Here is a 14237-nt window from a genome sequence, read left to right as displayed (position 1 = left end):
GTCAGCAGAGAATGGCTTTATGATTAGGATATTACTCATGTCATTAGAAGTGCACCAGTCCACATGGGTGTTTTCGGCACAATGTAGCTTAACGTCTTTAGCTTTTTAAATGGCATGCAAACTATGTACATTTTTCTTCTTTTGGGGAGTCTTTTGCAGATTTTTCACTATCTTCCAATGTTCATGGTATATTGGGACTGAGATGATAAACACACCTTGCCAGGCATCCTGGGCATTTCACTTACATTTACATTTATTCATTTATCTGACGCTTTTATCCAAAGTTTACATTTGTCAATTATATTACCAGGGCCATTGTCCTCAACTCGGGGTTAAGTGCCTTGCTCCAGGGCACAACGGTGGAAGACAGGTATTAAACCCACAATTTTTCTGGCTCTGCATGCTATGCTAGCCCAGCTCCTTAATAACAGAGCTGCCAACCCTCACACATTCAATTGGTGTAAGAGCGCGTGGACGCTACCACCGCCCCACTATACTTGGTAGCTGTATGCTCTGGGCTGACTATCCTGCAAAACTGCAAGAAAAAACTTTTATTAGTGCTTCCAACCTTGCCAAAATATACCACCAAAGTACATCTTTGAAATTAAGTATTCACTCTCACAAAAGTCTACAGGCTTTTCAGTTTGCTTAGTTCTATAACCTTTTGGAGATTTCAAACAGCATTTTAAAAGACCCAGACAAGATTCAGAAGCTGTAAATGAGCTGTGTCTAGTCAGGTCTGTCTGTGTGTGTGTGTGTGTGTGTCTGTGTGTCTGTGGGAGCATTTCAGTACAGGAGAGCATTTAGCTGTATGTGTTTGTCTGCATATATCTGTGTGTGTGTGTGTACCCCGTGTAGGTTAATAGTGTCTAGAGGGTGTGGTGTGTGTGTGTGTACCCCGTGTAGGTGTGCGTGTCTAGAGGGTGTGTTTTTTGCGGGCGGCGAGACATTGGTGTCCAGACGTTTCACAGAGGCTTTGACCGCAGGGGTCCATTAAGCCCATTAACCCAGAGTGGGAACGTGTTGCATATCATACAAAGGCCTGCAGGCCATTGTCTCCCTATTAGCATAATGCTGCTTGCTACTAAAAAAAAAAACATTTTAATTAAGTTTTTATGTGGACTGGCTGAAGCCTGTTACAAGACTGTAAGACAAAATAAAATCTTTAAATGTGGCTCTAATTTAGTTCCTTTTTGCATTTCTGTGTACATCGAGGCATCATTTACTGCTGCTGACAATACTGGAAAGGAATGGTTTTATTCATGTTCTCTTTGTCATGAATGAACGGGTGGCCATGAATCTCATAAGGGGTGATGTGCTGTGATCATGAATCATACCCAAGTGGCTAGATAGCCTTCATGCCCCTAAATGGCATGTTAGTCACTTAGCTTCGACTAATTCCTGACTCTTTAAAGCAACACCAAAGAATTTTCCCTCTGTCGCACGCATGCTATTTGTTTATCCAGCACCGGCTTTGCAAATAACGATGTCCACAGACAAGGTAGAATATTTTGCATGACTTATAAAAGTACGATGTATTGCGACATCAGATGCAAGTCAAATTTGTTTTTTCTTATGTCTCATTCCATCGAACTACAGATCCGCTACCCGATCTGGCAAACTTACATAGTGCGGTTATAGCCGATAGAGGGCCGCTGGGGTTTAATGCATAATTGCCGTTCACCCTGTTACGAGTTGATGAACCACTGAAACGATTTTGGAAACATTATTTTAAGGTACAAAAAACTCTTTGGTGTTGCTTTAACAAGATAATGATGATGATCTGTTCAATGCTTATCTGTTTGTGGGAAACAGTTAGCCTCCTTCACAGTTATTAGTAACCACATTGGTATAGTGCAAGTAACAAGAAAATCAGATCAGTGGTCTAACAGTGAACCGTGAGGCTGAGATCTGATTAACATAATCAGGACTGAGCTATAATCAGAGCTATTACCGTAACACAGCCACTGCAGTGGGGATCATATTCTGGACTTGGGTCTTGGGTCTTGTCTTTGCCCCCCCCCCACACGTCCACGTTCAACCCAGGATACTTCCTCCAGCCAGTTCCTGTGAAGTGATTTAACAGATCCATTTCAGAAATCCAGCGCATGCACTTTCACCAAAAACTGCTTTTGGCAAGGAAGTTTGATACTTGTGTTTATGGAAAAGATTGTTTTCTGTGATTCACACACTGCTTTTGAAGTATGCTCAAGGCAGTGTTCGTGCATTTTCACCAAATATATATATTCAGTTGAAACAAAGGTCATCCATTTATGCAAGTCAAAATTAATTGACCAGAAGTCTCTAAAGCACTAGCACACACACTTAGTAAGAAGTGGTCAGCAAAAATGAAAGGAATGTGTGTTATGAGTCCGAAAGAGAGAGAGAGAGGAAGAGACAGAGGGATAGAGATAGAAAGATGAAGTGTGAGAAATGGTGAGCCCACTAGAGGGTGGAGCCAGAGGGGACGGCTTAAGCGGGTGTGCAGTGTGATGTAGCTGTTCAGCTGCTCCCGTTTAGTGTTGGAGGGTGGGAGAGGAAGCAGTAAAGGGTGGTGGTGTGTGTGTGTGTGTGTGTGTGTGTGTGTGTGTGTGTGTGTGTGTGTGTGTGTGTGTGTGTGTGTGTGTGTGTGTGTGAGAGAGAGAGAGAGAGAGAGAGAGAGAGAGAGAGAGAGAGAGAGAGAGAGAGAGAGAGAGAGAGAGAGAGAGAGAGAGAGAGAGAGAGAGTGAGTGAGGGATCTATAGTGTTTGGTCTGTACAGCAAGGGTTCAGCCTGGAGCCTGCTCAGCCTACTCAAGACTCCCTGAGCCCGGCTGAGTGTGGCATAGAACAGTGCCTTTGGCTGTGTGTGTGTGAGAGAGAGAGAGAGAGAGAAAGCGAGGGAGTGAGCTCAGGGCCAGGAAGTAGTGAGCCAAGTTGGAGACTCAGGAAAGAATGCCATTGTTCAAGCTGCTCTGCATAGTGCACAGAGAGGCAGCTGCCCGCAAGGAGCGGGTTTTTGGTAGCCCGCAAGGAAGTGTACATAACCTATCGTCTATCCTTTTCCTTCTCTCTCTCTCTCACTCTCTCTCTCTCTCTCTCTCCTTCTCTCTCTCCCTCCCTCTACCCCTCTATCTCTCCTCCTCTCATGTTCCCGCGTCTGAACAGAAAAGAGAGACAGGTGGTTCTCTCCCACTGAGCTCCGTCTCTCTCTCTCTCTCTCGTTCAGTGTCTACTCCCTGGCCAGCTGGAAGCCTGTGGAAGGAACTGGGAGGAGGATTGTGTGTGTGTGTGTGTGTGTGTGTGTGTGTGTGTGTGTGTGTGTGTGTGTACATGCTGGGAGTTGCCATTTTAAGACTTCCCTTTTCCCCCTCTCACTGCTGAAGCTCAGTGCTTTAGTTCAGGCTGTTTGTGTGTTGAGCAAGAGAAAGAGAGAAGAGAATGGTCTCCCTTAGTATGTCTATCTGTCTGTCAGTCTGAGGTGCTACTGCTGTCATGTCCGCTCTGTCTCTCTGACAGTAACAATTAGCAATCTATAGCTAGAGGTCCACAGACAGAGAGCGAGGGAGAGACAGAGACACAGAGACAGAGACAGAGAGAGAGAGAGACAGAGAGAGACAGAGACAGAGACAGAGACAGAGAGAGACAGAGACAGAGAGAGACAGAGACAGAGAGAGAGAGAGACAGAGAGAGCGAGAGAGAGAGAGAGAGAGAGACCCGCCCACAACACACAGTGAGCAGAGCTGAGCCGAGGGGCGTAGTTCAGTGCTGCTCCGCTTCCATCAAAGAGAGCTCGGCTCCTCTGCTCCCCACCCTGAAGCAGCCTCACACACACACACACACACACCCACACACGCGCAGCCAGTTCTAGGGAGGAGGTGGGAAGGAGAAAAGAGAACGAGAAACAGCTTATACGAGCTGTTAGGATGGAGCTCGTCTAAGACCCCTGGAGTCCCTGGCGTGGAGGGGGGGAGGCAGGCTGCCGTAGCAACGGAGGGTGAGTCGGCATTTCCTCTCCTCAGTGTCCACAGCCCACTCCCCCGGCGGCTATTGTGCGGGGCCACCGGGATTATGGTCGTCCAGGTCACGACCCGCGGCAGCGTGAGTGTGATATTAGCATAGGTTAGCCCGGTTGACGGACTAAACGTGGTGCGGGTCAATGCAACCCAGACAGAGGTTGAATGAATGGCTTTGTGTTCCCCCATGTGGAGGCAGCTGTGCTCATTTTGATACTCCCGGGGCATTGCATTACAGCCCTGCTGGGTATTGGTTTAATGTGGTGAGCTGCTTTTGGAATCTGGTCTTTTTTGGGGGTTTTCTGCTGTCAAAGTGGACTAATGCCTTTGCCAGTCATTTTGAAGATGAAGATGAAAAGCAGATCTTTTCTCTCTGGCATGTCTGTTGTTAGGGAGTATGAAATGCAGTCTTAAGAATAGATTCACTCAGTATGTGATGAGATGAAGAGACCACTCACACTCCAGCTTTGTCCACTCTCTCTCTCTCTCTCTCTCTCTCTCTCTCTCTCTCTCTCATGTATTTCTGATATATATATATATATATATATATATATATATAGGATAGGAATGGTCTGTGTATGGACAACTAATTTGGCCTCACTGGTTCACAGTCAAACTGGGTTTCATTTATGTAAGTGAAATTTTAGCATATTCCTGTCTTAACGGTTCACATCCATAGTGACTGATCTGTTTCATAGCCACTACTTTGACAGCAGCCTTTGACATCCGTCATATCAAAGGTATTGCCTATTCATACAGATGAGATAAGCCTATTTAATATCCTAGTTGTTAAATAATATGGGTTTGTATATGCTATGTGTTCTAAATAATGAAAAAAATATTTTTTAAAGCAAACAAAAGAGACATATAATATTGTAAGTACCTAAACTAACAATACAGACTTAGATACGTTTGTTAGTGTTAGACCCAAATATTACAGTATACAGGACAAGGACCATATTCTTTCAGCTATTATCTGAATCCCTCGAAAAGTTGTAACACTTTTATACTTACAGATTTTCTTAAAAGACCAACAGTATTCAGGTAGCCAAACAATTTGCAGTGTGGTCTTACTATGACTTGGATTGGCCAACAGGGATTCCGAGATGTTATCTTTCATGTGAGGGCTTTATCAGGGAGAGGGTGTGGTCTGTGGCAGTGAAAGAGAGGCAGCCTGGTCCACACGCTCTACTGAGATTGGCCTTCCCAGCAGGTGCAGAGCTGGGAGATTTAAGATGAAGGCTTTGTTAAGAGCAGGTGCAGGGGATGGGGGCTTCTGTCTGCAGTCCTGACATGGCATGGCAAGATGAGTCTCCAGGGGCATTCTAGAGGTTGCTGAGGTTTGGGGTATCTGTGGGTGAGCACACAGCAGGGTTCTTCTAGTATGAAAGGCCTTTTTCTGAGGTGGGATATTTTTTTTCTTATATTTTTGCTTTTTAAAATAGACTGCCTGTGGATGTTTGCTTAAAAGTGTTCAATGCCCTCTTCTAATTAACTTCTGTGAAAGCATGGGTTCATAGATATTCTGACACACACACACACACATACATAAGTATAAGTATATATACTTTTTTGATCCCGTGAGGGAAATTTGGTCTCTGCATTTAACCCAATCGGTGAATTAGTGAAACACAAACAGCACACAGTGAGGTGAAGCACACACTAATCCCGGGCGCAGTGAGCTGCCTGCTACAACTTGGCGGGCGCCGGGAGCAGTGAGGGGTTAGGTGCCTTGCTCAAGGGCACTTCAGCCATGGCCTACTGGTCGGGGCTCGAACCGGCAACCCTCCGGTTACAAGTGCAGAGTGCTAACCAGTGGGCCAAGGCTGCCCTTCTACATGCGCGCACTGGCGAGATTGAGAGAGGGAGAGAGTTGGAAAAAGATGAGGGGAGTAAATGAGATGGATCAGGGAAGAGAGAGAAAGAGAAAGAAATCAGATTCATATTATGTCCACATTTCAGAAAATGAGAAAATATGCAGTTGTCACAGTTATATTGCATGACTTTGCAGAGAACTTACCTGCAAGTCAGACAGATAAATAAACTCATGTCTAGATCACCGTTTTCATTTGTCTTTTGCACTTCATTTCACAGTGTACATATGCATGCAATTTTGGGTTCACTTCACAGTATCATGTGGTTGGTATTCCCGTTTTTTACGATCTGAAAAAGGCCCCAGGCCGAAACGTTATCAATTACTAAATACATCGATAAGGAGCCAGAGTGTGTGGCGGTTCTCTACAAGTAATTTACCAGTGGCCAGCACCTCACCAGCAGTCCTTGGTGTGCGTTACATTTGCCTTAAACACTTGGCAGTATGCCATACCTGTTCTGAACTGACCCCCGTGTCAGTGCATTTCATCGGTCTGTAGACATTATCAAATTCCATTTTGCTTATTTCAGACATTCACATTTTCCCTACCAGCAAAATGCCCTTTACATGCTCTTATCTGATACAGGCTACATCTTGTAATCATGAGGCTGCAGTGAAAACGAGTGGTTTTATTTCATCCTTACATGCCCCTGTCTCCCTCAGACGAGTGAGTGTGTGTGTGTGAAGTGAGTGAAGGCTGCTTAAAGGCTCAGTGACTCCATCAGCCTGGCTCTGTGCATAATGCTCTCCTCCTCATCTGGTCATTAGTGCACCAGCGGGGCGCAGACAGCAGACAAGATGAAAGCCCCCGACGCAGCGGTGGCGGTGTGGTGGAACACAGTGACCAGGTCAGGGGCTAGTTCTAATGGACACATCACAGCCTCCGCAGCCCCAGTCTCCTTTTATACATTTTCCTTCTTCTGCGCTCTGTCTGGACATCTAAAATAGGCCTCCTATCTGAGGGCATTGGCTGGCACGTGGCACCTGTCACAATGATGGGTCCCAGGCTGTGATGTGTCAAACCCTCACATGCCCCACCCCACACACACACACACACACACACACACCCCACCTCCCCCTGAGAACACTGCCCTGCTTCATCAACACAAAGCCGTCCCTTAAACTGACATGGGAGTTCCAAGGATCGCCATTGTGCGGAACCTTCTCGAGTTACCAGAGCACTTAGGCCACAGAGCTAGAACACAGAGTGTGTGAGCGAGTGGGGGATTTGATAAGAAAGCTCCGCGCAGGCCAGTGAAAGGTCAAGCTGTCGGGAGACTGAATAGACGCCGGCACTGGAAAGGCCTCCTGCTGTGGCGAAAACAAGAGTGGCTGCTGCTGTTGTTGTTGATGATGATGATGATGTTGCTGTTGGAGAAACTGGTTTAATCCTCTCTTTATCTGTGCTCAAGTGACACCAGGGTCGCTGCAGATGGGGAGATGCATGTCATCCGTGTAAACAACAAAGCTGTGCCCACCCCCTGCACCCACTCACTCACTGACTCGCTCGCTGGCACACTGTGGGACATGGGGGCAGGGCTAGTCTCTGTTGGAGGATTTGTAATCTGTAATTCTGTAGTTATGCTGCATATCCAGCTTTACAGTGTCCAATTTAGGGCATGTACTGAAATGTTTATACATCATTTACAGATTTCTGGACTTGGGAAAAGAAAAGATAGAGATCAAAAAAATGTATTTGTGTATCAGCCATCATGAGAACTGTAAACATTTAGAGATGATGAGCTTAGAACTGTAAACATTTAGAGATGATGACCTTTACCCATAATGTTTATTGGTTCCAAGCAATATTTTAATTTAGTTACATTTCTTTTATTGTTTGTCTTAATACCATTAAAAGCAGATTTATTTTGCTGTATGTGTGTACTTGTCTATGGGGGGAATTTCTCACTTAACTAATTTCTCACTCAGAGAAACAGGAAAAGTTATAATGTGTGTGTGTGTGTGTGTGTGTGTGTGTGTGTGTGTGTGTGTGTGTGTGTGTTTGTGTGTCAGCAGGAGAGACAATGTATAAGGTTGTGTATGTGTCTACAGTATATGTGTGGGTGTTTTGATGTTGTCTGTGTGTCCTGTATGTGTGTGGGTGTTGTATTTTTTTATAAAGTGAGTGTCTGTGTGTGTGTTGTGTGTGTGTGTGTGTGTGTGTGTGTGTGTGATGTGTCATCTGGCCGTCCCGTCAGGCGGGCGGGGGAGAGAGAGATGGATGTCTTCTCATAAGCCCACTGCTGGTTCGGGTAATTAGCTTGCACTGGAGCTTGGCCTTGCGGTCTTAATCACAGCTCCTCGTTTTTCTTCCCGCCCATTAGGACCTGTCGCACTTCAGTCCCCAAGTCCGCCAACAGCCCCGGGCTCTTCCGCCACACTCTGTGCAGCGTTGCCCTGTTTACTTACAGTAGTATCGGCCACCTTCTCTGACCGGCTGTGGAGAGACCTGCCTAGAGTAGAGGAATAGGCCTTCAGTTTATAGGTGTGGTGTCAGGAATATTTGAGAACATGGCTGCAGGATTTTTTTTTTTCTTTCTGTCTCATTATCTGTCTTCTGGATTTTTGAGACAATGCCTGCTCAATGCATATAGTTCCAATTGATTCTCTGTTGTAGGTTGAAACATAAGAAAAAGATTCTTTGTCTTTTTACGTATCTATCTTTTATACATATCTCTGTATCCACCTCACCTATGGTTATGACAGAGGTGTATACTGTTGGCAAAACAACAATACAACTGGCCAAACAAAACAATAAGAAAGACATTTAACCCCATGTCCTCTGCCTCTTCTCCTCAGGTTGAGCGGTGCCAGTGGTGTCTCGTCCTCGTCTCGTGAATGTCTCTCACCATGGCCAAGCGTGAGACCGGCAGCACCAGCCCTGTGGTGCGGCAGATCGACAAGCAGTTCCTGGTGTGCAGCATCTGCCTGGATCACTACCACAACCCCAAAGTGCTGCCCTGTCTGCACACCTTCTGCGAGAAGTACGTGTACTACTCACACACAACAACACCCGGTCTGTCTCACTCAGCCCAGAGCCTCCCGGATGGGATTTTGTTTTCTAGTTCTGAGGAGCTTTTTAAAGCTCAACATACACAGTCCTGATAACAAACGTTCTTTGATCCACAAAGTCCATGATGCTTCTGGGGCATGTCTCCTTACAGATGAAATGTCTGAGGTCTCCACAAAGCTTTCAGTAAGCAAGGGTTCTTTGATGTTAAAATTTCAGTAAGCAAGGGTTCTTTGACGTTTTGTTTTGAAATCCTTTTTCAGTCCAAATAGCAGCTGCTTCAGATACACATCTCTACCAGAGTTAAATGTCGAAGCAGTATTTATGGGAAAATTACCTGGGGGGTTGCTTCTATTGAATGAATATGTATACATTCATTCATTTGTCAGTCATGTCTTACCATAATCTATTGCTGGGGGAAATGATAGTCTAACTCATTTTTAACTGTACTGGCTGGGCTATGATTTCACTAGAGTGAGCAAACACTGAGGTTAGTGCTGTCTTCCATGGAGCTTGGGGATAAATATGTCTCTCTACTGAATAACGAAACTAGGTTTTCTGGTGACTAACCCTGCAGTTGGAAATAAACTATGCTGAAGGCTGCTCAAACCCATGTCACTCTAAAATTCACATGCCCTCAAGGGTGGCTTAAAATACAGAGTTACATGTTAGGGGAATTCTGTAGGTACCACGACCCCTTTACGCCTCCCTGAAATGCCGATATACACAATATATATAGTCCTAGATGTATAAATAATGTAGACTTTGGGAAACTGGCACAAATGTAGGGACATATGTTTTAGGTCCTACACTCTTGGCTACGGATGTCTGACACTCTTTTGCACCAGTATCCATAATTTATTTTTGCCTCAGCAAAATCACATTATCCGCGGTTTCGCTTCTCTGCTGTGCTATCTGTATGCTGACTGACCCCATTGGACTCCTGAAAAACTCGGCCACGCTCCATTACCTGCCAATAACAAGGCAGTGACTGGGGTTTGCATAGCCATTAAGGGTGGCCCCTTACACCCTGTGGTCTTTTTAAGAAAAATGATACTATGACATCAGCCTGACTTTACAAGAGTAATCCCCCCAACCCTCCCTAAAAATAGGCCAGGAAGAGTGAGGATTGAATAACAGTGTGAAAACATGCTGGTCTCTGACTTGGGTTGAACGTTCGGCTTTTCTTGTGTTGTCATGCTGAAACCACGTCCTATGAACAGAGAGCAGTCACATACACCGGTGATGACACAGCTTGCTGGCAGTCCACACTCATTCCCGCAGACTGCTTTGACTCATAAATCTGGAATGTTCTTCTCCTCCACCTTTTTCATTTTCCGTTCTCGTCCACTGTGCCGGACTAAGCCATTAAATATAGAGAAGCGAGCAGTTGCCCTGCAGTAAGCTCACTTAATGGCTGTTTATGACGCTGCAACTGCAATACAAGGCTGGTAGAGGTTGAGGATTTCGAAATGCTGACCGTGTTTGATGGCATAGGATTGCCATATTGCAGCCAATTGAAGCTTCTTCAGCATAGATTCAAGATAGCAAAACATCCAATTTCTTCGAGAAGATTCTGTGTTAAATTATTGATTATATTCCATGTATTAGAAATTAATTTGATATTTACATATTGCTGAGGTAACCTTTCATTATGCTCAGGACACATACTGATGCTCACCATGACTCCTGATGGATATTTGTGAGGCTGTTTAGAATTCTACATGTGTACAGCACTGACATTTAACAGACATCGATACGATGCCAGTGTTTGCGTGAGAAACTGTGACACCACATGCATGCACACCCAGACATGCAAACGTTGCCACACACACACACACACACACACACACACACACACACACACACACACACACACACACACACACACACACACACACACACATCCTGCATGAACACACAGACATGTACCCATATTTGTAGTCCTAACACATTAGTCATAACTGTCCACTCCTCCTCTCCACAGATGCCTACAGAACTACATCCCCCCTCAGTCCCTGACGCTGTCGTGCCCCGTGTGCCGCCAGACGTCCATCCTGCCTGAGAAGGGTGTGGCTGCGCTGCAGAACAACTTCTTCATCACCAACCTGATGGAGGTGCTCCAGCGCGACCCCGAGTGCGCCCAGCCTGAGGCCTGCAGCGTGCTGGAGTCAGTCAGCGCAGCCTCCGCCTGCCAGCCCCTCTCCTGCCCCAACCACGAGGGCAAGGTAGGGAGGGAGAGACACACACACACACACACACACACACACACATACACACATATATATATATATATATATATATATACACACACATATATATATATATACACACACACACACACACACACACACACACACACACACACACACACACACACACAAATACAGCTCTGGATGAAATTAAGAGACCACTGCACATTTTTCTGATGTCATCCTACGGTCGCTGAGTGACATTGGAATGAGTTGACGGTCATATTCAAAATTAAGAGACCACTGCATATTTGAATATGACCATCAACTCATTCGAATGTCACTCAGCAACCATAGGATGACATTACTTCATTCACTCACATACATACAGACACATACACTTACACGCCTCCATAAATCCATCCATCCATCCGGGCAGCCGTGGCATACTGGTTAGCACTTCGGACCTGTAACCGAAGTACATACTAGCTTACTACATACTGTATATGTAAGCATACACTCTCACACTCATACACATCAAATACACCCATTAGCACATTCACACATGGGCTCTTAGACATACTGTATGCAAACACTATCCCCCCCCCACACACACACACATTCAAAAGGCTGATTTCAGCATAAATCAAGCCTTTATTCATGAGGGCAAACCATGGTTAATCCTCACCCACGGATTAAATACACATTAGCTTTAGGATGAATGCTACTTAGCACTTTTATCAGTGTTATAGCTGCGCTCCAACAAGCAGGCCAGAGTGATTAAACTATACACCCTGGTGCTGTCACACACTCAAACAGCTGAGACTGCAGTTACTGAAACACACACACACACACACACACACACACACACACACACACTAACACACACTCACTTACACAGCAGAGTTTTTGTGTTTGCAAAAACTGCTGGCTCATGCTGTTGATGTCACTGTCATAACTCTTACAAGCACACTCTCAAACCTCTATTTAATCCCAAATAAATGTTTGTCCCTCCCTAACTGTGGTCAAATTTTCCAAATAAATGTTTGTAAATTAGTGAACTCCTTAAGTGAAAGAACAGACTGGTCAATGTTTTGATTTTGACAGTTAAAAATCTGTGTAACATTTATATTTTGCTCATGCTGGCTCCTCTGCTCCCCCTGCAGGTGATGGAGTTTTACTGCGAGTCATGCGAGACCGCAATGTGCCTGGAGTGCACAGAGGGGGAGCACAGAGAACACGTGACGGTTCCACTGCGTGATGTTCTAGAGCAGCACAAATCAGCCTTGAAGAACCAACTAGATGCCATTCGCAACAGGTACAACATACAGATAATTTTCCACTGAAAATTCCCTAAAATGTGTGGAAACACTTCCTGTCACATGCATCACAATACAGTACTTTAACACATGTACATTTTTGCTAAACATAGTTATCAACATTGTACAGTTAATTCTTTGGATGTAAAAAACATCTGCTAAACTAGCTATTCACATGAACATGGGCAACATGCAGTAAATATATGGTACAACATTTCACTTCTACACAGAGAGCTAACAATTCTCTCAGAAATACAGTATTGTCAGTATGCTTATGTGTCTGTGGAAGTTCAATGAGGGTTCATTATGAACCAAATATACTTGGAAATATTGTTGCACATCACACCTGAGGCTTACAGATTTGCGGTGTCCACACACCGGTAGTGCAGAATCATACACACCTCATTAAGGGTGCAGTGAGGAGCCCTAGAGGGTTCATCAGTGTCTCTCTCCCTCTCAAGGAAAACTCCGGTGGACTTCTGTAAAAGCCCCCTGGCTTCCAGCTTTCAGCCAAATAAAGGATTAACTTTCCATATTTTATACAAAAGAATGATTTGTGTAGGGAGAGGTTCGACTCAAGTTGTACAAAGAAAGATTAGCCATGATTAATCATGAAAATGCCTTTCAGTGTAACTTGGCAGTCACTAAACATATTGTTGTTTAACAAAGCTGGTAGTGAACAATATCCAAGAACGTCTGTGGACCAAACACCATGTCCCCTCTCCTCCTACAGGTTGCCACAGCTGACTGCGGCCATTGACACGGTGAACGACATCTCCAAGCAGTTGACGGAGCGTAAGAACGAGGCGGTGAGCGAGATCAACAGCACATTTGAGGAACTGGAGCGAGCGCTGCACCAGCGCAAGGGCACCCTCATCACCGACCTGGAGAACATCTGCAGCGCCAAACAGAAGGTGAGCACATAGTCTCACAATCACTTCATTAATTAATTAATTAATTAATTTATCCATTCATTCATTCATTCATTCATTCATTCATTCATCCATCCATCCATCCATCCATACATCCATGCACTCATACATCCATCCATCCATTTATTCATCCATTCATTCATTTGTTCATTCATTCATTCATTCATTCTACAGTACAGCTCTGGGTATAGTCCACAATTCTGGTGAAAGATTGTTCATATTTGAGTTTAGCCAATCAGCCAACACTCCTTTCCTTGCTGCTGAAGCAACATGTTGATTGGCTGGAGCAGTGTATGGTTCAGTCCAAGCCTTGTTTCCAGTGTACAGCCAAAAGTCTTTTTGGGCACATACACAGGAAGAACAGCAAAAGGACCGTGAGGTGCAATGAGCTGAATTGAACAAATAGCATATGAGATTAGAAGCATGAACTGTGCCTTTAAATATGACTCTTTGTTGTGCGGTTTCAGCATGTAAGCCACAGCTCCTTCGACCAATTCATTTTGATTAGGCAGGCTGACAGACCTGTTCCCACTGAATAACAACTTGGCCATTTAAATCTTTTTTTAACATGCTATGGCTTGACCCTCTCCGGCTTTCCAAGCCCGCTCTGCTGCCTCTAACCAAGCTGTCTAGCTAAATTAAGTCCCCAGAGAGGTTTTTACCTATGGAGAAGGTCCATTTAAATTGAACACGAAGAACCTGTGCTCTTTGAAGCTTGTCCTGTGCCGTAATTGACCTCTGAAAGGCTCAATAGGATGGTGAGTATTGATGGACTGATCCTGAATGAAGATCCAAGCTGTAGACCTTTTCTAAGCTTGTCTAAAATCATTTTAGTCTTTCTCTGTCCTTTAAAATGTTGGGTCATTTTTTGCATTATCCCTTTTCATGTCAACTACAACTCCATTTTATTCCCCCAT

General features: G+C 44.8%; 1 protein-coding gene across 2 annotated transcripts in view; it reads left to right on the top strand.

Annotated features, from left to right (window-relative positions):
• Positions 1-14237, top strand: part of LOC125308414 (tripartite motif-containing protein 3-like) — a 33713-nt gene that overhangs the window by 8493 nt on the left and 10983 nt on the right. The window contains exons 1-5 of one of the 2 annotated variants that reach the window (XM_048264918.1): positions 3761-3975; positions 8667-8851; positions 10865-11105; positions 12236-12387; positions 13122-13302. In XM_048264918.1, coding sequence (XP_048120875.1) covers positions 8706-8851; positions 10865-11105; positions 12236-12387; positions 13122-13302 — 720 coding nt within the window. In that variant the 5' untranslated portion in view covers positions 3761-3975; positions 8667-8705. Of the gene's footprint in view, positions 1-3760; positions 3976-8666; positions 8852-10864; positions 11106-12235; positions 12388-13121; positions 13303-14237 lie in introns of those variants that run through there. The other variant, XM_048264917.1, reaches the window with a different exon arrangement.

The sequence above is a fragment of the Alosa alosa genome, chromosome 15 (genome assembly GCF_017589495.1).
Source record: "Alosa alosa isolate M-15738 ecotype Scorff River chromosome 15, AALO_Geno_1.1, whole genome shotgun sequence".
Classification (NCBI taxonomy): Eukaryota; Metazoa; Chordata; class Actinopteri; order Clupeiformes; family Clupeidae; genus Alosa; species Alosa alosa.
The sequence above is the reverse complement of the archived record's forward strand: the minus strand, read 5'-3'. Positions and strand labels throughout refer to the sequence as shown.